A 23,863-nucleotide genomic window follows, 5' to 3' on the forward strand; every position below is an offset into this window, starting at 1 on the left:
GGGATGTTCAACTAAGCCAGCTAATTAGCCCCACAAAGACAGGGCAAAAAGACTATTTAAAAAGGAAGCACAATAATGAAATGTAAAGAAAGGCAATATAAAACAAATCTCAGCAAAAACAAGGCGAGAAATCATTTTCCCCGTGGCGCTCTCCACAGCTCCTGAAAGTGCCTGCTGCTGGTAATGAATGAAATAAAAGGGGAGGAGGGAGAACAGAGAGAAAGAGGTGTTATCTTACCCGCTGACGGAGCTTATCGCTCCGCTCCCTTCATGACGCTGGGAACTCACAAGCCTATAAAATGTGCTTTGCCTCCCAGTCCCCTTCTCCTTCAGCAAAACCAAAAGCAAGAGGTGGCCGTACAGAGGAGGAACGGGATGCTGTTTCACCTGGAGGTAGCTCTCCTGACTCAGCTGGTACAGCATTTCTAACAGTTTGAACAGTGTAGCCAAAGCTTTTTCTGACAGATCTCTCCTTCCCAGTACCTGCTGTGCTGCCTTACTTCCCTTTTTCTTTCTTTCCTCTTCTTATCTGTTGGTGGGGAATTTAGAGGGTTAGGAGAGGCAGGTGAGAGAGGCGCATCATTCCTGGAAGAGAGGAGAGGAACATCCAAGATGACTTCTGTCCCCACAGCCAACTGGAACGTGAGCATGAGCAGCAGGTGGAACGTGAGCCTTGCTGCCACGGGCGATCCCTGGGGACAGGCGCTGGGAGCGCCAGCTGGAAACACTTCTCCCCCTGTAGCATCCTCAGCAGCCAACTTCTCCAATCAGTTTGTGCAACCCTCATGGCGCATTGCCCTGTGGTCTCTGGCTTATGGTGGTGTGGTGGCAGTGGCCGTTTTTGGAAATCTCATTGTCATCTGGATCATCCTGGCTCACAAGCGCATGAGGACTGTGACCAATTACTTCCTGGTGAACCTGGCCTTCTCCGATGCCTCCATGGCTGCTTTCAATACTCTCATCAACTTCATCTACGCGCTGCACAGCGAGTGGTACTTTGGAGAGGCTTACTGCCGCTTCCACAACTTCTTCCCAATCACAGCTGTCTTCGCCAGCATCTACTCCATGACAGCGATAGCTGTGGACAGGTGAGAAAAGAGAGGAGAAATTTAGGGGCGAGAGATTGAGGTCAGATTCTCTGTTGAAACAAAAATACAGAGATAACAATCATGAAGTGATGAGAGGCAGAGCCCTCAATAGCTCATCGGTTGTGCTCCTCTGTACTTCTTTAAGATCACTCTCCCTAAAACACTGTTTTTCTCCCTGTCTTTGGTCTTTCTCCTTCAGCCTTTCATTGGTTTTACTGTCTCGCTTTCTTTTACAACAAACACTTCCTCTCTCTGACTTCAGCTGGTCTCTATGCTCCACCGTTTTCATACTAATTCTGTAACAGCAGCCATTGCTTAGGGTTTTGCTCCCCCACCTGTGAAAACAGTATCTGTCCCTCAAAGTCATCTAATTCATACTGTTAAGGAGTTGTAGAGATTGTGTGTGAAGGGAAAGGATTTCAAATTTCCCTCCTCTGTATTTCTGCAGCTGGCAGAGGCATTTGCCTCCTCCTCAGAAATCACTTCAGACTCTGTTTTTAATAGCTCTTCTCACAGACAGCTCTGAGCTGCTTGGTTCCTCCTGATTTTAACTATTGAGACTATTTACACTGCCATTTGTAGATATCCAGAGGTCTGGTAAGAGCATGGTTTTAAAGTGCTTGATTTTTTCTGATTACTTGCAGCAAAACAAGCCTTTGTGACTATGAAAGAAAACAGGATGGGGGAAAACTTCACCTTTGTGCTTTTGACAATAATTGAATAGGACAGCTGTAGTCTCCATAGAGTAAAGGGGAGATGTAGTTGTCAGTTGTCCTGGTTTCAGCTGGGATAGAGTTAATTGTCTTCCTACTAGCTGGTACAGTGCTATGTTTTGAGTTCAGTATGCGAAGAATGTTGATAACACACTGATGTTTTCAGTTGTTGCTCAGTAGTGTTTAGTCTAAAGTCAAGGATTTTTCAGCTTCTCACGCCCAGCCAGCAAGAAAGCTGGAGGGGCACAAGAAGTTGGCACAGGACACAGCCAGGGCACCTGCCCCAAACTGGCCAAAGGGGTATTCCATACCATGGGACGTCAAATCCAGTATAGGAACTGGGGGGAGTGGGGGCGGGGGATCGCCGCTCGGGGACTGACTGGGTGTCGGTCAGTGGGTGGTGAGCAGTTGCCCTGCGCATCATTTGGACATTCCAATCCTTTCATTATTGCTGTTGTCTTTTTATTAGTGTTATCATTATCATTATTAGTTTCTTCTTTTCTGTTCTACTAAACCGTTCTTATCTCAACCCACGAGTTTTACTTCTTTTCCCGATTTTCTCCCCCATCCCACTGGATGGGGGGGAAGTGAGCGAGCGGCTGCGTGGTGCTTAGTTGCTGGCTGGGGTTAAACCACGACATCAGGTTTCTGACAGAGATGCTTTGATAAACCATCTTTCTCAGAAGATGCTGTGAGTCTCCGCTAGGAAACATTCCTTTCTTTATGATCATTTTCATATTTGCTGTACTGGAGAGATAACTTACCCCATGCTTTGGAAATCCAATAAATTCCTGAATTTTCATTCAGAAAAACAGATCGCTTTGTGCTTTAGTTCTTTTATTCCTTTTAGCAATGCACTGAAATTACCCACAAAACTCCTTTCTACATATTCAAATCACGTTATGCATCTTTCCTGAATTGACTTGGCAGAACTACAGCACTTTCAGATGATGGTAGTTAGGATTTTACATTGTTCAATCCATCTTCTGAAATGTTATTTCTCATTTCCAGGTACAAAGATTGGGAAACATGTTGTACCTTTTTTCTGTGCCATGGACAAGTTCATAATAATGCTTTTCTGTTGGCCCTACTAATTGCAAATTTTAGGTGGCATTCTCGGCCAGACACATTTCTGTTCTGTAAAGCTAAAAATGAAAGAGAAAATGAGATTCTTAGCAACTCTTTTACCTCTCTGCTCTGGGGATGGGTGAAGACTGGAGGAAATCAGTACACTTGCCTCCCGCCAGTGATTTATTTTGTTCCCAGTTGTTACTGCCCCCTAATAACGGAGGAGGTAGTGTAAAGCCAGTGATACTATCTTTAACCAGGCAAAGATTTCTTCCATTGTCAATTTGGGTTTAGCTTAAGATTCTCATCTAGCTTGAGATTTTTCAGAAAGATAAAAGTTTTGTAGTTGATGCTGGGGATTTAACTGTTATTGCTGCAGCTGATCATGTCATTAGCCGAGCAGTTACTAGGATGCTCTGAGTCAGGTTTTTTCATTTTTCTGACAAAAACATCTGCAGAGGTGTAGTATTTACTGCCTTGAAAGTTCCTAAATTTATGCTAGGAAACTGGAAATGAGTGTGAATACAGTTCCTTGGGAATCCAAAGGCTGCCCTTCTAGAGTGAGAGAAGAATAGCTCTGCTCCACACTGACTAAAGTGCAATGGTCAGAATCAAATATATTGAAAATCTTTTCCTTGGTTTAGCAATGTGAGACACTGGTGCTAAGTTGACTCAGAAGTGAGTCAATTACTACTGTTATTCACTGATCTATTTCTTGTCTGAAAATCCCCTGAATAAATCACAGTTTCCACCCCACCACATCTTCCAAGTTCACCTGCCCCCCAAAACAAATCACAATCTTCCCTTGGGGAGAGCACAGTGAAAGATACCACAGCTGTGTTTAGGTGAGCTCTCTGTAGTACCAAGGAGCATCATGTAAAACAAACAGAAGAGCAGTCTATCCCTCCTTCCCTATTCACACTGCTATTTCTTTTCCTTTTATACCAAATCACAGCTGATGCATTCAGTATCTTTAACTATTTCCAGGCTACCTCTGCAGAACACTTCTGCAGAGTCAAGAGGAAAACTGAGGGTCAAAGTGAATCCCAAGGAATGTCCTTGGATGTACAGACCACCCTGTTCCAGGGCACAGATCTGCTGGGTGGACATTTTTTAAAACTTTGGCTCCCATTTGCCTTCTGTAAAAGTTCACCCAGTGCTTCAGACAGGGCACGCCGCTTTAGTTTTGACCCAGTAAACTCATTCTTAAATATTCAAGTTAATTTAAAAATTAAAAAACGAAAAGCTATAAATTAGGTTAAAGCTACTAAGGGAACTGAAACAATCAGATGAGTTTCTAGTAGAAATTGTTAGCATCCCAAAATACTGAAAGGTGTTGGCTTGCAACTCACTAAAAAGTATGTCGTGATATGCTCCATTGATCATTTTAGAACATCCAGATGTTCACAGAGTATGAATGAGTCATGGCAATTCTAGACATCACTGAGCACGGTGATGTACTGGCAGTACATGTTTCCTTTCACATGTGATTCTGTAGGCCATCTTGTCTCAGCTGTGTGCACTGTGAAATTACTGGAATGACACAGATTTCTGTGGAGTAGGCAGCTCCCGCAGTGGGGTGTGCTGCATCCGGAGCTGACGATGGAAGTATCCAAGACTGCTGTATGACCACCTGGTCATTGAACATAGACTCAAATTTATGTGGGTTTATTCACATTTCTGACCACCCTTTCCTGGTGGTCTTTTTCCCCTGCCTTCTGCTTCTTTTCCAACAGGCTGTTTGCAGTCTGCTGCAGAGATGCCACAGGTAGCTTGAACTAAGCCAGCTCAGGTATCAGAAGCAGCACAGATTTTACGCTGTACTGCTTCATAGGCATTCATTCGTTCGTTCTTCTGCAGCTCATGCTGCACAGTACAGTAACATTGCTTCCAGTGCAATAGTTCCTTTGGCTATCTTATGGGGATAAACTTTTAAAATAGCCTAAGATAAACTGAATAGGGATAGTTCTGGAGCCGATGTGCCCTTGCCACTGGCCAGTGCATGATCCTAAAGGGTGACACGTCTTAACTCCATCTGTGACTACTGGCTGTGGTACAGTTCTTGGACATATTAAAGACAGCAACATAGGCAGAATTTAAGCCATCTGGCCCTGGCCATCAAAGACCCACTGTCCCTTCCTACTAGTCCTTAGCATGCAAAAGAGGTGGTTCAGGTGGGCTGGCAATTAATTTCCAATCCCAAGATTGCCTCGTTATACAACCAGTTTTGTGTGTAGGCCTAGAAATTCTATACAGATATCTGATGGTTAAAGCGGAAGTTTGGAGATGTAGTAATATAGCATAAAATAACATGCCTTCAGTAGAGAACTTAGTATATTTTTATGCATTTTTTCCTGTTATTAGCATATCTACAGTATGACTTTCTCCGTTGTTCTCTCAGTAATTCTGTAATGATTTCCTCCTATCAACAAGTTTAACTCTTTGTAAAAGCAACTGCTTTGGAATTAAACAAGGTATTCTAACAGTGATGGTGAGTAGTTGCTGATCCTATGCACATCTTACCATTTCTTTTCTTCCTAGCATGCAAGCAAACTTTTGGTCTTTGAAGATATTAGATTTCCTTATATGCAGAAGTAATCGAAAAGAATTACATATATATGCCAGTATTTCATACAAATGCAAATAAATTCACATTTATGATACACCAATGTTCTGCACTACTGCAAAATGGCCTACAAGGCTTACTGCTGTTCAACATGGGTCAACATAATAGCATCCAAAAGACCTATGTAAGTTTTTTTAAACAAATTATTATGAAAGAGAAAAACAATGGATTTGACCTAATCCTTTCTAAAGATCAGATTCTGCCAAATGTTACCCATCTATCCTAGCCCTATACTCTGCAAAAATCCCAGCCCATTTTTCAGTTCAGCTACTTGCAGAGTCAAAGGTATTGCAATAGAAGAATGACAAAAGAAAGTCCAGTGTTAAAGAGAATTCCATTTTCATGCACTTTTTTTTAATCACAAAACTGTCTTCAAACGTTGTGCTGATATAAGCTCTGAAGCTGTTACAGTTTCCTGCCCCAGTGAGCCATTAATAATGAAAGTGCAATAAATAACTTCAAATCAGGAGATTGTCAAAGTAAATCACCACTTTTAAAACTTAAAACTTGATCATGTCCTTAAGTCCCATTATGATTTCAACAGTAACTTCATCTTTTACCCCTCTTTTGGTCCTTCTGATGGAATGAAATGCCCTTTTTTTTTTGACCTACAGGCAGATACAGAACTTTATATTTGTCTAGTCCAACAGAGCTGTTATGAAACTTCCGATTTGTATTTATTCCACAGAACTGTGTCTGCAACTCTATTTTTAGAAGGAATAAGGCTATTAAAATTAGAGCTCAAAAACAGGTATATTAGCACTCTTACTTCTGGTACCCCAAACAGCTCACTTAAGTATGACTACACAGCATCGTGTTGTTGACATGGACAACATGTTGACATAAGGAGGAATGTTTTTAAAAATTTGATTGAAAAATCAAATAATCAAACAATTTGCAGCAGAATGAGAATCAGAATCCAAGAGGCATGGGCCCAGGTTTCTCCTTCCCAACACCGCTACATTCACTTTGCTGAACACCAGACTCAAAATCAAATTAACCTTCAGTAAGGAAAGATTAGATAATTAGAGAATCTCCATGTTTCAGTATATGATTGATTCTTGTTATTAGCAGTCTCTGTTTCCTTTTGGTTGCCCTTCTCATTTCTTTTTAGTAAGCTTCCTCGAGTTTTTATAGTTTTATAGTTCCCCCTTTTTTAAATGAAACACTAGCATAGCAGCTTTGGGGGGCTTTTATTGTTTCTGCAGAGATGTTAAAACCAGCCATACTCTAGATGCTATTCAAAGAATAACATTTAAGCCTGACCATAGACACTGTTCAGAACCAAATCAAGAGCTTCTTGTTTACTTTGGGCTTCTTCTCATATATGCTCCATAGAGCAGTCATTAATGTTGACCAAGAATATATTTTATGTCTGCACAGAAGTCACTGATATCTTCTATTATCATTGCATTACCTGCTATCACAGCCTTTCTAACTTCTTTTGGCATGTCACCATTATTACTGTGAATTAGTTGAGTGTATAATTCTGAAGTTTATTTTTTCAGAGTCATGCTTGGAGTTTCAAAACAAAAAATTCTATATTATTCATGAATACATTTGGTTTACTTGACTTGATTTTAAACTGTATTTAACATTCAGTTTTGTTCCTCCTCTTGCACAATCTCGTCTCTTTTTTATGAAACAGTATTACAGTGTTACATTCCTCCTACCTAGTTTTTAGTATGCCTATTACACCAATGATCCTTATTCAAAACTTGTCATTCTAGTTTCCCACCTTATTTCTTAGACTTCTAATATGTCTACAGAAGCACACATATACTGGGTCAGTTTTCTATTTTTCTGTGACATTGTTCAGTTACTGGTGGCTGTTAATAATCCCTCTATACACGCACTAGACTCCAGCATAAGTAATATGATACAAGCTTGTAACAGAAGACAGTTATGAGGCATAAACACGATTCAATTTGTCAAATGAAACCTAAATTCATCATGTGTACACACTCAGATCCTCAAAATATCACTTAGGCTCTTCATTCTCTTCAAGTGTATGCTGTAAGAGCAGTTATTATTGTCACAAAGTGGTACCACAAGCCCTATAAATGAATCTGTTACTGAAATCCTGAAGTAGGCAGTAGGTGCTTTGAAAAATGTATTACCTTTCCCGTAGAATATATTTTGGTATCTGTCTCTGCATGAGTTCCTATTCCTGGGACAAAATGCTCAAGGCCTTCATGTGCCATAAACATTTTGAACTGATACTCCTGCCAAACTATACGTGACCATCTTTGATGTAGAATAACATTATCTGAATTGGGAGTTAAGTATTTGTTACCTGTCCTGTGTGCTCAGAAACACTGAAGTATAGGGAAATGAGTATGTGAAAAAATTATCTCAGATATGTCTAACAGGTTAGGATATGGAGTGCAGAGGGCATGACCCTATGTTGTGGTTGTATGGTAGTAGCATCGGCAAAAGATGCACACCAGGAAGACATATACTGGTATTTGCATTCTTGTACATGTCCTTGGCACCAAGTGTTTTGTGCTTGGCTCACCAGTGAATAGAGGAGGTTGAAGCAGTGGCAGGCAGGAAACCTGCATTTCCCAGCCAGCTGCCATCCCCTGCACAGACTTCAGCCCAAACAGAACTGCAGCCTTTGGCCCCTCTCTCATTTCCCTTCCCTCAAACTCTTGTCTCAGAGTAAATGGTTTCCATGCAAAAGAAGAGAGAATTTGCACTGAAGACCAGGGAGAGAGAGATGAACACAGGAACAAGAAAAACAAAAAGCTAGACGGATTCCTTTTCTGGTTTCTTGTGCTTTACAGGCTGTTTTCCCCAGAGAGATCTCCCCTTCATATCCGAGAATATTTTCATCTGAAGAAATGGGTGAAGGGAGTTTCTGTAAACTCACTGTTCTGTTTTTTCCACAAGGTGCCATTTTATTGTTAGTTAAAATACCTGCCTCTGGTGTCACGTAACTACACAAAACACTACCTGCCCTACTCCCAAACTAAAGTTCAATACAGCTTTTTTTCCAATCTAATGGATGACTTCATAATCATGACGTCATGAATCAGCCCTGGTCACTGCATATCATGAAGGGAAAAATGCAAGATATGCTTTTAAAATTATCACTATTATTACTTTGCCAGTCAAACTATAGAATTCAAACAGGACATCCTTTCCCTGTTTCTCTGTATTTCTCAATTTTTATTTTAAGGTGGAGCACAACATTCTGCATTCCAGTACCCAGGCTGCCCTCTGAAAAGTATGAGTTCTCAGAACTGGAGAGAAAAAGTTGAACAGGAGAACATTAAGGGTTCAAAAATCAAAAGATGAAACATAAAGGACTCTTTATGACTTGGGGGCCTAAAATGATTTTCTGGGTTTGACAAATTCTCTTTCTTTCTGAGAAAAGAGGTGAAATAGTTTCTACAAAACATCCTGATGCAATGACTACAAGATTCAGACTGTCAGAGATGTAGGAAAAATAATCCATTTCTTGTTATGGTACAAACTCATAATGATCAGGCAAAAAGACAGCATCTTTTTGGTTTTGGGTCAAAAGTCATGTCAGAGTTATGTTATTGATAACATAGTGAGGAAGTTTGGGAATAAATACAGGCCTAAGCTATTTTTCTTTTTGTATTGCATTGAGTAACTATTCTATTTAACAAGGTGCTTTCAAAAGATGCAATGAAAAAAATCAGGTGGATACAGCAATATCTTGAGAAGTATAAGCAACATTTACAACAGTGACTAACCCTAAGTCTTCTTGTTCCAGGCAGGAAACAACATCTGACAAGTTTGAACTATATGTTCAAATGAGAAGTTCATTTTAGACAGTCTTAGCCTTAAATACATTTTCTCAGTGCCCTTATTTATAGCTTAATGAAAATTATTAAAAGATGTATCTGTGCTTTACTGTGTAATGCAGCCTGCAGTACTTTTCAAAGATAGCCAAAGGTTGGTGTCGCATCCCAATTTCTCAGGACGATGACTCAGGTTTGCTGATTGCCAGGTCAGGATTAAGGTAAAATGAGACCAGGGATCCTTTAACTCACAAAACTCACCTTTTATTCGCTCACAACAAGAATTGGCATGCTGACCACCAAAATTGGGATGCTCACAACAAAAATTGGCATGAAACTGTGCCAGTAAACTGTGTAACGTGCTAGCCATACATCACCAAACGTATACTACAGGCCTTGCCTATCTGGGAATCAGTTCAGGAAAGACAATAAGGAGATCCCTCCTGTTGAGTCCCGAGGTTCAGAGCGGACCCCCTTGGTTTCTAGACTCCTTCTCACAGAAGAGCCTAGGGGTGGCTGGACCTGCTCTTAGTCCCAGACTTGGTCAACGGTTTATGTCTAAAGGGATGAGGTGCAGGGATTATGGATGAGGAAAAGGAGAGGGAGAGGAGAAAGATGTCAACGGTCCTGGGTCCAGCATTGGTTCAGTCAGCCAAGGTTCTGGTGGGCGTGCGCACCTGGGGCTTCAGTTTGTGTCCTTTTATCATCCCTGCCCCTCCTTCGGGCGAGCATTGGGCTAATTAGGTGTCATGAGCGGTTTGTGAGCCTTCGGGCTTGGGGGTAATTTGGGGAGTAACTTCCCCTTCCCTGCATGGTGAGCTGCCCTGTTCAGCACATCAGAACAGGGTATCAGAACTGGGAGCTGTGCACCCTCCAGCGCGCCCTCCCCCTCCTGTTGCTGATGGGCTTCTTTTCACTTGCGGTTCCTTCCTAGGCAGAGTTCCTTGTTATGCAGAGTTAGTCGTTAAGTGGAACTTGCCCCACCACAGTGTTTGAGATACTAACTCTTTCAGTCTCTCACAGGTGGGTTGTTGGTTTGTTGTGGGGTTTTTTGTTCTTGAATATTATTGCCTATATGCATGTATTTCTGACTGATTTACCAACCAGGAGAGAAATTCACATGTTTACCTAAAATAAAATTATTTCATAATAACTGCAGAAACAAGAAGGACGCCATTCAGATGACAGTGTCAGAAATGTAAGCAGTAATAGAGTGGGTTGTGGTCTCTGCAGATGGAGCTGGTTTTGCTGACTTTGCATTGACATCTGTCCTTGATAGCCCAGGTAGACAGTATTCAAAGAATAGGAGAAACAGAAGCCCTTCTGTCAGGAGAAGTGAGTTAGTCCATCATTTTATGGGACAGGCCAAAGAAAATTGTTATCGCTTTTCTATCAATGTGCATAGGTATAGAATACATTGCATAAAATCAATTACATACTTACAGAAATCTAGCCTGTTGTCAGCTACCAAAATGTTATGAGAACTCAGCTATACTGAAGAATTCCAATATTCCTGTTTTAAGGTTTCTGTTAAGAGGGACACAAAAAGAAGGCATTGGATGCCAGTCCTGATTTCAGAAAAACTGCAGTGTTACTCCCTGCTCAAAGCACGACAGCCATTCACCAAGAGCAGCACATGTGCTGTAAATCGAGGCCAAGTTATCCCTCTGGGATATTGTCCACTGATCTCTCAAATGTACAGTGTGTTTGTTCATCTACCATGCTGTCATACACTCTTTCTTTATGCTGTTAGCTTTAAGGTGATCACTGTGTAACAGTAACATTGTTCACTGCAGATCCCTCTGGCCACCAAACCCAGTCTTGTTCAACAGTCCTGGTCCCACAAAAATGCCTGTAGTCACTCTCCTGCAGAGAAAGTCACTCTCCATGAATGAATACAGACCACTCCCACATGAAAAGATGGAGCCTTGCACTAGTAGGTAGAAGATAAAGATTAAAGAATGTAAAGGTTAAAGGTGTGGTTTTCATCATACAAAAAAGACCTCTAAAATCTCACAGTTCATTCCATCCTCTTCAGTCTACTGTAGATACCTGACAGAGACCTTTTTTCTAGGATTTTCCACAACAATGCTTTCAATCAGGGCAGGGAATCATGGCAATATCCCTACCTAAGTTTCTTAATTACCAGTTGATTCCAAATACAAAGTTTCAAAACCAGCTCCTGTTTTGAGGGAGTAACAGCATCTGTGCATTCACGAAGGAATTGCATTCTGCTGTCTGCCGCTGACAAGCCACTTATATGCAAGAATTATGATTTTCTTTCAGTCTCTTCCTTTGTCAAGTCCCAATTTCCTGTTACAATTTGGGACTGAAATGATTACTTTTTTTCCCCATTTGAGTTTATAAACACACCGTAAACAGGTGAAACAAATCACTTAGGATGATTAAAGGGTTCCAACTGTGTCTCCAGATCGGCATTTGTAGGATCCAATTTTGAACATAATTTTGGTTTAAAACATCTTATGTATTTTTGCTACAATTTTCCAAATAATGTGTTAAAGAGGGAAGATTTTCCTCTTGTATGTATTAGTCAGTGTATGCTGTTTTACTAAAAGAAAAATTAGGATTATTTTTTTTATCTTTTCTACAGTCAAGACCATAATACACAAACTTCAGAAGCTTTTATAGTACTTACCAGCTATTTGTATCTTATGTTATTTGCAAACTCTAAGAGAGCCACATAATTATGCTGTCATTATAACCACTAGCTTAAAGAGTTTATCAATGTTATTCAAATGAGGACTGTCTCTATTATCGTTTCAGAGAAAACAGATTTTCTTGATTTGATGAACCCAAGAAACAAGTACCAAACAGTAAATTGTAGACTCCAGCCAAACTGAGCAGTTCTGAAGGAAACTAGATCTATTCTGACCCCAGCAGATAAGAAAACAGTCTTGAAGAGCGCTGCAGCAAGCACTCCATGATGCACCAGCCATTATATCTTGCAGCCTGACTGATTTCTCATTAAGTTCAATGGAAAGATTCTTGCTGACTTCGGTAGTAATTAGTTAGGGACAAAGACTAACACAAGCCAAAGCTGGAAGAAAATTGATGACAGTGGGATATAGCATGATCACAGCAAACAAAATCATGTGCTAATGATTCTAGTGATGAAACCGAAGTGCTACCTAAAAATGCTTTAGAATAATACATAGAACATGGTGCAGGTGTTGAATAATACACATTCTTGCAAGCATAGGCTTGAGTTTCTACCTGCACATATTTACATCCCTAAATTTATAAATATACATATTCCATCTTGCAATTATCTTCCAAGTGTTAGTGTTTATGTTGGATGGAGTAATACTGGTTTCTGCTTGTCGTCATAAATGAGCATAATGAGTTAATTCTTTTCAGTTGCTATGTACTTTAGATTCAGCATCCCCGCCTTATTGTGTGGAACAAGCTATCCGTGGCATTATCAGCAGCTCCCACTGGAGTGAGAAAGCATTGGAAGTCCGATCCTGAAATCAAACAACCTCAGTGAGAGTTCAGAGCCCTTTGTTTGGCAAGGGGTCCCATTGCTTCAGCCTGGTGACTGACTAAACAGTAAATGTCCAAAGACTGCAAAGCAAATTGGTACAGCACCCCACTGAATAATATTTGTGTGGCTACAGAACACTTTTCAGGGGTGTAACAAGTCTTTAGTTGCTTGTAGCCATTATAAATCCTCCTTCACTCAAATGCCTACCATCTTTTAGTGTCCTTATAGACAGAGGTATGGGGAGGACCAATGCATGTGTAGAAATATCGCAGAACACAGTAGACCTATGAGGGCTTCAGCACTCGCCACTTTCACTGACTTCAGAAGGACTGCAGAAGTTCAGGCCACTTGAAAGAACCGTGGAGAAGCAGAACAGTCATTAAGACAGATGACGCTGGAGCATCAGAGAAGTCCATCTGTTCCCCTTGCATGCAGTTTATGGTTGGCTGGTCACAGACAGAGCAGCTCTTTGGGAGTTCTCTCCCATATACCTGCAGAGGCAAAAGGGCTTGCCACCACAGAGCCCTACTGTCAAAACATTGTGCTTTCTACTTACCTTGGAATCTCTGGTCCGGTAGCGCTGGGTTTTCCCCTATGTCTTTTGCCTTTACATTACACAGTTTTCTTTCTTATTCTCTCCTCTCTCAACCCAATTTCTGTCTGCTATTATTCTATAATTCCCCTTTCCTTGCTTCTCCTCCTATTAGTTTCTCATTATTCTTGTTTCGCTTCTATTCCTATTTTTGCACTCAGCAAACTGTTCCTTCATCTCAGTTCTTTTGCTTTTGCTCCAGATCCTGTATCTCATCATTCTCCCTTTCATTCGTAGCCTACTGACACAATCCTCTTTTTTCCTACACCGTGTTCAGCACCATTCAGTGCACAATTCAGAAAGCATGTCTGCTCCTCCCCCTTGTAACTGGCACTTTGCAATACAAAATATATGTAAGGATATCAAACAGCGTAAGGAAATGAGCCCTAATGACTGAGCTACACCACGAAAGATTACAGTTTTCAGCCATGGGTAATTGGGATATATAGGGGCAATATCCTGCATCATACATACACATTATCTCATACTTGGCCTCCTCACCTCACTAATTTTCTGAGCCACACCTAAGCATGGAACCTCTAGCCTGTGCTAGCAGGAGCTTTCATTCCTGATGGAAACACCCTGGCCAAAATGGAGAGTGGCCGAAGGCAAGGTCCAACAGAAAAATTAGCGACTGCTCCTTCAGGTTGAGGCTAAAGAGATAGACAAAAAGTTACCACCCTTAGGTACCAGTAATGGCAAGATAACATTTCCAGCAAAGAAAATCATAGGCAGGAGTGGCTAAGCCTCCTTTGCAAATGACAGCTAACAGTGCAGGAAGGACTCAGTTCTCTTCTGGGCTTCTTTTGGCTACAGAGATTAACATCCAGAGACAGCTTGACTATGGAGGTGGTTTTTAACCTGCAACTGAGAGTCATTCCACATTTTCCGCTATCCTTAATTATGGCAATGATGGCTTCTCTAGGAAAATGCTACCAAACTTACATGACAAATTTGAGTGAGTGTAACAATTGCAGCTATAAAGCCATATCTCACTATGTTAATTAAGCAATTTTGTTTCTAAGAAAAGCCACTTAGGGAACAAGTTAGATACTTCACTGTAATTGTTAGTGTACTGGCAAATTAGAATAAATTAGATTTGTTATCAAAGGCTCAGTTGTAGAGAGCTGTCAATTCTCTCTGGTCAGCTAAGTAATTCCTGCACAAGGTCATTATTGATGGAATGGTCAAGGCTCCTCCACCTCCTCCCCATCTTGTTTGTTAGAATGACTGCCTGCTACCTTTTTGTAATCTACCTTGTGCAAAAGCTAGGCTGTTGGCTTATCACTCCAATTTCAACAAGACAGACAAGTAGCCTGCTTTTCATCTGATCTTTGTCCTTTGACTTACCTCACTCAGCCAGCCAATAGTTAAAATTTCCATCAGTACAGCTAAATGAGTCATTTCACACAAACAATCCACATCTTTAAAGGGCAGTCACCAGACAGGGAGGTAAAACAACATAATGTTATCTTAGCCAAAGAGAATTACTGCTGATACCTACTGGGAATATGAATAATATAACTGGGAATAAGAATAATCTGAATGTAATAGAAATCTGACAATAGCATATAAAATAATGTCAATGTGCAATCTGAAGAAAACGAGCAATTGAAAGGAATGATTCCAGGCTATGAGGCGATGCCTTAAGAGTCCCACAAGCATGTGAAAATGGTGACTTGTTTATGGGTTATCACCTACTACAGGTAAAGATCATCAAGCATTTTGGACAGTATCTGGCAGCCCACGCTCAAGCTAGCTCAGTGTGAAAGACAGGACTCATGAATAGAAACTTATGGTCATTACCAAGTTGTATTTACTCTTTGGAGGAGAAGGGAACTAGGGGATAGAGGGCAATAATCCAACTGATGTATATTTTCATGAGATCTGCTGCTGTCTCAGGACAAGACACTCAGCACTCAAATACAGCTATTGCATAGTTAGTATGTAATACCAAAAGCAGCAGTTTAGCTGAAAAAAAACCCCAAAAAGCAGGTAAAGGAGAGAACTAATTATGCTGTGGGAAAAAATATGTAAGTGCAGTAAAAATGATGCAAAATGAATAGACTTGAAATTTTAGATATGGAAATTGATGATTCAGAACTGAAATTTAGATCACACTCTGTTTCTGATAGTATTTAAATGTTTTAAGCCTGGGTACCACTATGATGGCAGATGTTGGATTTATCACATATTTGATGGTTAAATATCAATAGAGTTATTTTTGCTAAAACAAATATCTATTCTATAATTACCCATCTCTCAAGTATGAAATTTCCAAGAAGTAGGAATATCTTGAATGAAATTTGTTTGCCATAGCAGGTAAACAGCAATGCAGAAGATTTCTTGCACAAATTCTTAACAGGAACATTATATTATGAATATTATTATTGTCTTGTAGCTAATGTTTGTACCTAAAAATCTTGGGCAAGTCTGCCTAGAACCTAGGTGTGTACTGTAAAAATTAGGACATGTCTCACCTTCCTTCATTTTAAACGAGTGCTACTCTTCTAGTTGCAGAAGAACAGAACTTATGTATCTAAAAGAGGATTGATTCAAATCAATGGCAGCTTATCCATTGATTTCAATGGGTTTCAATTCAAATCCTGCCTGCATTTGGAAGCACAGACCCAGGCTGTCACCTAACAGTATAAGAAGTGTTGTCACAATCTAAAGCCAAGGCAGAAGATGAGACGCAAAAACTAAACATCATGAGTGGCTTTGGAATTTTTTTATCTATAAATGTCAAAAGGACAAACATACTCAAGAAAAATAACAATAATTGCATATTAGTGTCACTTTGGAATAGGACCTACTAATTTATGCTTTCTCCCCTACAAAATAATTCATCCTCTGTGAGTGTAAAGTAAACTGATTTTATAACTTCTAAGCCCACAGCAACACCTAAAGTCTCAAGAATAGCACAAAATCTACAAATGCTGATGAGACAAAGTGCTTTTTTTTTCCACAGTCCTGCCATGCAATGCCTATTATTGCCTATGTAATTTTCCATACAGAAAATAGTCTCTGAATCTATCCCAATCCATCTTTATATGAGGTAGAACTGTAGAGAAAGAGTAGATGAAAAGCCATAGTACATCTTTTACTTATTGCAATTCCTTTAGAAGGCATAAATGACCCAAGGAGGAAAGCAACACTGGAAAGTTCTGAAAATATTTTTTCTACACATGTAGGCTGGAATAGGTGTGGTTTGGCTTTGTAGCTGTATTTAAAACCTGAAACAGACAATGACAAGGGTAGTTACCAGGCATGAAGACTGGAGACCTACCATGGAAACAAAGAGCACCTTTAGGAAATCACTGATATACTCCAATAATCTTGTCAAAGATGATCAGATAACTGGACATGTGTACTGTGAAAGAGAGTGAAAAGTATATGGGCCATAATTATTCTTTGGCAATGAGTTTGCTTCTTCCAGAATTAGTACTAATCCCTGATGACAAACTGTTGAAACTGATCCAGACATTCTCCTAAAAATTTGGAAAACTCTCATTGGTAAAATATTCAGGCTGGTTTTCATATTCCTCCCAGTTTCCTATCTGCTTCAGGTGTTTTCACACAATATGAAAATAAAAAACCACAAGGAAACACAGAAAAAAATATTTTAATTTTGTTAGTTTCCTTTTGACTTGCCCTGGTTATTCCTGAGGAACTTCTAAATTATTGCTATTCTAATTCTGATTTCACAAAAGCAGTGGTTTGGGAAGCACAGTGTAGAATTTCAATGCTACCAATGATGGCACAAGGGCAGATCTTTCGTTTCCTGAATAAGCACAGATACACTGAATACTTCCATGGAAATTTCTTGATTTAAATTGCTGATCCGTTAACTCCTACATTAACTCACAAACAGCATTGTGTTTCAATCAAAAGGATTTTTTAATATAATTTGAGAAACCTCTGGATCTGAAGAAAATATTAATGTAGAAAACATTTTCTTGTGTTGTTTTGGAAGACATTAGGATGTCAGATTAAAGAACATGTAATTAGTTATTCAGCATGCTATATTGTTAAGACAATAGAGACATACATATCACCAGTATCTCCCTGGTTTTACAGAATTACAAACATTTCTTTAAATGTGATTCTGCCTTATATGTATCAGCATTCCCCCTAATAGTGGAAGAAATTTTGAATAGTGTTCCTACTTAATTAATATGATTAATGATTTTGCAAGTCATTATTTGGTCAATGTTAATGAGACAAAATAGTGTGATCAGGGAAGTTGGTGGAAAATACGTTAATTCAGGGTTTAGCCCAGAAATCAAAGCAGTAGTCATGCTAAGAAAAAGGTGGAAAACTCATGAAGTATGTGATATGGAGTATATAAAATACAAAATTTCTGCCTCCCTTGTTTCTTGCATCTATAACAGAGATCAAAAGACAGAAAACCAGACCTGTTTTTCTTTTACTGTCTGTCTTGATGCCTTCCTGTTGCTCTTTTTTTCCTAAGCTTTTAAATTGTAATTACTTAGAGTAAACTTTTTAATGATTTTTTTGCATGTTCTTCTAAAGTTATCAGCATACATGGATTGCCAATACAATTATAGGCCAGCAAGAAGAATGCTATCCTACCTGTAACACAGGAACTGAGAAAGCAAATGAGATGTTTTCATGCTTTATGCATCCATTTCCCTCAGTGCTTTTAGTGCCTCTACATTGCCTGAGGAAATGGTGATTATGGCTCCTCTCAGTCTCTGTATGAACCAGTTGCAGTCTGGGGTTCTTTGGCAGACGATCCGAAGTCAATCTATGTCTACTGAAATAAATGGATATGGACTTATTAGGTTCCTGTAGCTTTTGGACAGATGACTAATAATCCTGACAGCTTGGCTGTTAATTTTTTAATTAGAGATAAACCCTGTATTATATAGCAGAGTAACAGAGGATCCAGCTGTATTGCTGCTTTTCAATCAGGTTGTGCAGTAACAGGATTAACTAACTCTTTGAGAAATACTTGCTCTACTGGTACACATATGGTTAACCAGGTGTCCCACAGCTTTAAAATAATATTCAATGAACCTTCTCTTTTTTGCAGCACTGCCTTCATGGGGGCTGAACCACCCAAAGAGAAGAATGCCATCAGAACTCCAGGAAGACAAATTTCTCTGCTTTTATCTTTCTCCCAACCCTAAGCTTTGGTTGATTCTAGATAAATCCTAATCTCTGAAGGTTTCTTATGCACCGGTTTTTGCTTTCTTTTACAGATACATGGCCATTATTGATCCCTTGAAACCTAGGCTCTCTGCAACTGCTACCAAGGTGGTCATTGGGAGCATATGGATTTTGGCTTTCCTGTTGGCCTTTCCCCAGTGTCTATACTCCATAACCAAGGTGATGCCTGGGAGAACTCTTTGCTATGTAGCGTGGCCAGGTGGTCCAAAACAGCATTTTACGTAAGCTTTTGTTCTTCTCAACTTGTGCGTGGTGGTGTCTACACTTGCAATGGACTTGGCAAAAGCTGTCGAATATCATGCCAATACTCTACATGCAGAATAACTAACAAACAGCACTGATCACTGAGAAACGTAAAGCAGGTTTTCTAAGCTAGGAGGATAGAACATTTTAAGTGATAAGTGGAACACATTTATTCTTTTCCACTTCTATGAGTGTTCTCTATCCCATGCTGCATGTTTACCTTCCTTGCTTCACTTAAGGTGGCTACTTCTACACAGACAGAGATGGTCAGAAATGGAGACAGAACATGCAATTCAAAGAAAGCTTCCTTTTCATCCTAACCAGGAAAAGAAGTATTTCCAGCCTCTCCTTGTCCTAATCAGAATTTCTTCTCTGGATCTCTTCATGAGAGGGTTGGATTTCCCCACTTCGTTCTATTACACTATCACAATTACTTATCTTAGATATCAGTCCAAATAAGAAAACTGTAAAACCTCTAACTGGTTCCAGTTTCTGAAAGTGTAGAATAACAGTCAACTGAATCGAATATATCCTATTTGTCCCTCTGGCAGAATTAGGAAGAAGTGGTTACCTAGCCATAGGAACATTATCTGTCCTTTCACGTCTTCATTGGCATTTAAGATGAACTCTGTGTTCAAGGCTGAAAGCCTGAGTAACAACCCAGGATTAAATTTGGCATTTTGCTCTCTTTCAGGCAGCTGAAAGAGGCCCTGGTCATATATAATTTTTATCACTTTAGGAGACATGCACAGATATTTCTCTTTAGGGGAGTAAGGTCACTCTCAGTGATGGCTGGGAATTCTTCACTGATCATTCACTGGGTTTTTATCTGAAGACAGCATTTAACCAGGAACTAACAGGAGGCAAAAGAATTTATCTTTTTTTTTCCCAGTACTTACATCAGCAGCAGTGACTATGTTGCACACAGGCAACAGGTCTGTGTTGCCTATGTGCAACCAATCTGCCATATGAAGTACACTGGGTAACACAGGACATTCATCAGGGCCTTTGTATAAATATACCATTTAAATACTTATTTTCCTCTTTCACTTATGGTCCAGACTAGAGATCAAAATGCCTAGCTTGCCCTTAGGATACTTGGCTGTGCAATAATTAAATCAATTCAGCTAGTTATGGACAAACATACCTTATTCTGCAGTCACTAGTCATAACTATAGAGACATTCTTAATTTATGTTAGTGCCAGTTCAGAACCAGAACTAGAAACCCCATAAAGCACTTGCACTAAAATGTAAATAAATTTGTAGTGCAATTCAAGACTTTAAAAAAGACAGTGAAAATGCCAAGGACTAGCCAGTAAAGATAAAACACACTTTGTGCTAAAGTAGCACTCTTGACTTCTAGCAGCCCATTCCATTGGTATAGCTCCTCTAAAAGCACTTAACAGCTTAATGCTTTTTCATTGCAGGTATCATGTCATTGTGATTGTGCTGGTATACTGCTTTCCGCTGCTTGTCATGGGCATCACTTATTCCATAGTGGGAATTACTCTCTGGGGAGGAGAAATACCAGGCGACACGTCCGACAAATATCATGAGCAGCTCAAAGCTAAGAGAAAGGTACTGTTCCATTAAATCTCACTAAGTGAATCCTGATAACATCATCTGCAATTGTGTTGCAAAGTATCACAGTTATGTATCGCAGTTCAGAAACACCAAGTCACTTGAAATATCAGTAATGAGAGATCTACTTCAACAAAAAGTTTGATAAGTTTGACAAGTTGTCTTCTATGTTCACTAGCTGTCCTTTTTGTAACTTTACTGTTCGTCATTAAATAAAGGTAACATTTGGATTTTAACTTCTTACTCCACATGTAGTAGCATATAGTGTGCCTGATACGTGGAAACTAAGCCCAAATGTTTAGCCTTTACAGAGCTAAAATACTGAGTTTTGAACAATGGGCTAGCAAAACGTTAGCTCCTCTTAGGCTGGATCCTCATCCTACTGAAAGAAAAGTGAATCCTGCTGTAATTTTCAGGACATTAAGGCCCATGCATCTTTGAGACGAGTGCTGATCAGCCTGTTTGTATTGAACAATTTAGGTTTTAAATCAGTAACTTTTGGTGAGAAGTACAAACTATTTTTTCCCCAGTTATTTTCTATCAATCTTTTTCACTGTCAGTATTGCCTAATCTAACAAGACTGTGGATTGCTTATGAACTGATTATTTGACTAGTTATAGTTATTTCCAGTTCAGTTTTCATGATGTTGCAGTGCCATGAAGATTTCTTTCTTACAACATTCTTTTTTCTTAACCTAACTTGTCTTCCTTAATAAGGCAACCCTTCTGCTTTTTATTTCTTACTTTTTTGTTTTCATACTAAAATGCTTTTAGCCTTTTGGATTTGAAAAAATGGTACCCAAACATGGACTTCTAACTCACAATGATGAGCACATTTTCAATTGCTCAGTTTGCTTTTGATACTGTGAGTATGTTTGAACGACGGTATATGCTACCATGCTGTAGCAATAGCAGAGTGCAGCATATTGGGTCCTGAGACAATCAGAGATCTTCTACAAATACTGGAGAACACTGATGTTTCCACTTCTTTCAGGACACTGCCAGGCATATGAAAGTGTTTTTTCCCCACATACTACACAGAAAAAGTTGTTATGGCAGAGGATATATGAAAGGAAAGATTAGGATAATTTTCTCATTCAGGCGCATGAGAGACAAGTGCAAAACTTTCTACGGCAAGTTTCAGTTGTCAGAATGGTAGACATGCCTAGACAGCTTTCTGGTATGATGTGCAATGCCTCCTATGAAACCAAAGGTGTTATTTATTTTTGCTTTTACATAGCTTTTTTAAGAGGGCAAAATGCTAGCTTCTCTTAAGGAAGCAAAATGCAGTTTGACTGGTATTACCACTACTATTGCCTTGTAACAGTTCAAAGATTATTTGGAATGTGAATGGAGAGAAAATGATGAAGAATCATCATGGGAAACTAACGACTATGTTTTGCTTATTTGTCCCAAAGTGAAATTATTGGACTAATTTTCAGAAATGCTGAAAGCATTTTAAAAGATCAGCATTTCACTCTTTAACATTATCCATAGAAGTCCAACATTACCATTACAGTCTTTGCCATGCATGTTGTCACTTACCCAAATGTGTATTTTCAAAGTTATGAAATTACCTTTCCTCCAGAGCATAAGCGGAAAAAGATTTCACTGGTCAATTAACTGCGCTATTACCAATACTGCCCTTTCAGCTAGTGAAAAAAAGGGCACTTCATTCAGTGAAGTGTGCCTGGGGTCTGATTGTAAAGACAACCCGAGGAATCACTTTCTGTAATAGACATGGTTTCCAAAAGCAAGTGTGGAAAGAAAATTATTAAAAGCTAACTTGAAGAACCAGGAGATCCCAGAACTTCAGCACCTGTTATCATAATGACTATGTAAAATAAACATCTTATGTCATAAAAACTAAAGGTCTCTGAAGATAAAATCTGACTTTTGCTATATGCTATCAAGGGTCCAATTAAATCCCTTGAATACTTTAAAAACAGCACCTCTTTAGAACTCTAAATATATGCAAGAGACAAGAAGTAGCATCCTTAATTAGAGGATTTTATATGTGAGAGTACTGGAATGCATGCCTTCAACACATGCAACAAGGGGATTAAATTATGTGCAGATATACTGTAGCTGCATCAGTGACTTTATTGGCAGAGCTCCATGACAGCTCTTCAGTTCCACTGCTGTGCTCTCCGGCAGGATTTATGAAATAACTGGTATTTGGAAAGATGAATCATAATTGATCATTCATGGAGATGAACTAATAGACCTGAATCCAAGTAAAGCTATCACTCAAAGCCTGCCTCTGAGAACAGAGCTATTGCTTTTCCCTTATTCAGACAAAGAAATCATCTGTTTTTCTTGCTATTTAGCATGCAGATATCTAGACGTATGGGAAGTCTGTGCACTCGTAATGAAGGAGAAATATAAAATAGCTGACTGCGTGTTTCATATTATGCAATGATACAGTGCAAAGGATGTTTGATTAGGATTGTTTGAAACGGTACGTAATGTTAAGAAGGTAGTGAACAGTTCATGTAAGGACTTTAAAAGAAACTATGTTTGCCAAGAAAAGATTTGAAGCTTGAGAAAGTTGTTAGTAGTTTGATAGATAGTCTCATCACTTCGTATGTGTGACTTTGCAATGCACCCTGAATTCTTCTGAAAGCAACATCAAAGTACAAAGGATTCAAAGAATTTCACAGGTTTCACGCACTACAGGTTGGGCAACACAAAGTCATACTTAGTATCTTTAAGGGTCAAAGACTTGAAATTTTTAGAAATTCAGGACTACATGAGACTATTACCACTACTTTTTTTTTTTTTGTCAGATCAAATGTCTCAGGGGCTGACCCATTTAAATTTGCCTGACATCAGTTTTTTGAATTTCTGAACATTTACTACATGTGGGGACTTTACAGCCATTACCCCTTTTTCTTAAATCTCCTGGCATGAGACTGACTGATGTTCAGCTGAACATAATTTATTCTCCTGCAGTTCCCATTTTCACAAGACAGAATTATAGCTTCAATAATGTCATACATAACTGAAGTTTATGTAGGTGGCTTATAATGTTACTACCAGTTTTACTAGGCCAAAGTGTTCTTTATATTTAATGCAAGTACTTAGAGACTTGCTCTCAGATGTTGTCTCCACACCCTGTTTTTTGCTATCTAACCTGTTCCAATCCCTCTTCCAACTTTACTTAATGTGTAAGAGGGGATAATCATGTACTGTAAACAAAATCAGTTAGTGTTGCCTTTGTCAAGAGATGCAGTTCTGATACAACTGTCTGAAAAAAATAGTGTTTCTCTCATCAGAAGATGCCACTGCTTTGTCCCAATAGGAAGAACAGAGAAGAACAGAAAATATTCTCCTTAACTTTTATATCTTTTCTTTACAGTTCCCCTTACCTCTAACTACTAACTTTATGATAATATGTCCCTGTGTATCTTTTCCAGCAATTTTCATGCTTCCTCAATACTTATGCCTCTGCCTATATTCTTTGCTTCTCCTA

The 23,863-nt window shown here is 39.3% G+C and overlaps 1 protein-coding gene across 3 annotated transcripts in view; it reads left to right on the forward strand.

The window, feature by feature from the left end:
• Nucleotides 1–273: 273 nt before the first annotated feature.
• TACR3 (tachykinin receptor 3) overlaps nt 274–23,863 on the forward strand; it is a 42,589-nt gene continuing 18,999 nt past the window's right edge. The window contains exons 1-4 of one of the 3 annotated variants that reach the window (XM_049815546.1): nt 274–393; nt 632–1,088; nt 18,597–18,785; nt 20,236–20,386. In XM_049815546.1, the coding sequence (XP_049671503.1) occupies nt 300–393; nt 632–1,088; nt 18,597–18,785; nt 20,236–20,386 (891 nt within the window). In that variant the 5' untranslated portion in view covers nt 274–299. Of the gene's footprint in view, nt 1,089–18,596; nt 18,786–19,267; nt 19,274–20,235; nt 20,387–23,863 lie in introns of all 3 variants that reach the window. The other 2 variants (XM_049815549.1, XM_049815547.1) reach the window with 2 other exon arrangements.

This window comes from Accipiter gentilis, chromosome 12 (assembly GCF_929443795.1).
Source record: "Accipiter gentilis chromosome 12, bAccGen1.1, whole genome shotgun sequence".
In the NCBI taxonomy this organism is placed as follows: Eukaryota; Metazoa; Chordata; class Aves; order Accipitriformes; family Accipitridae; genus Astur; species Astur gentilis.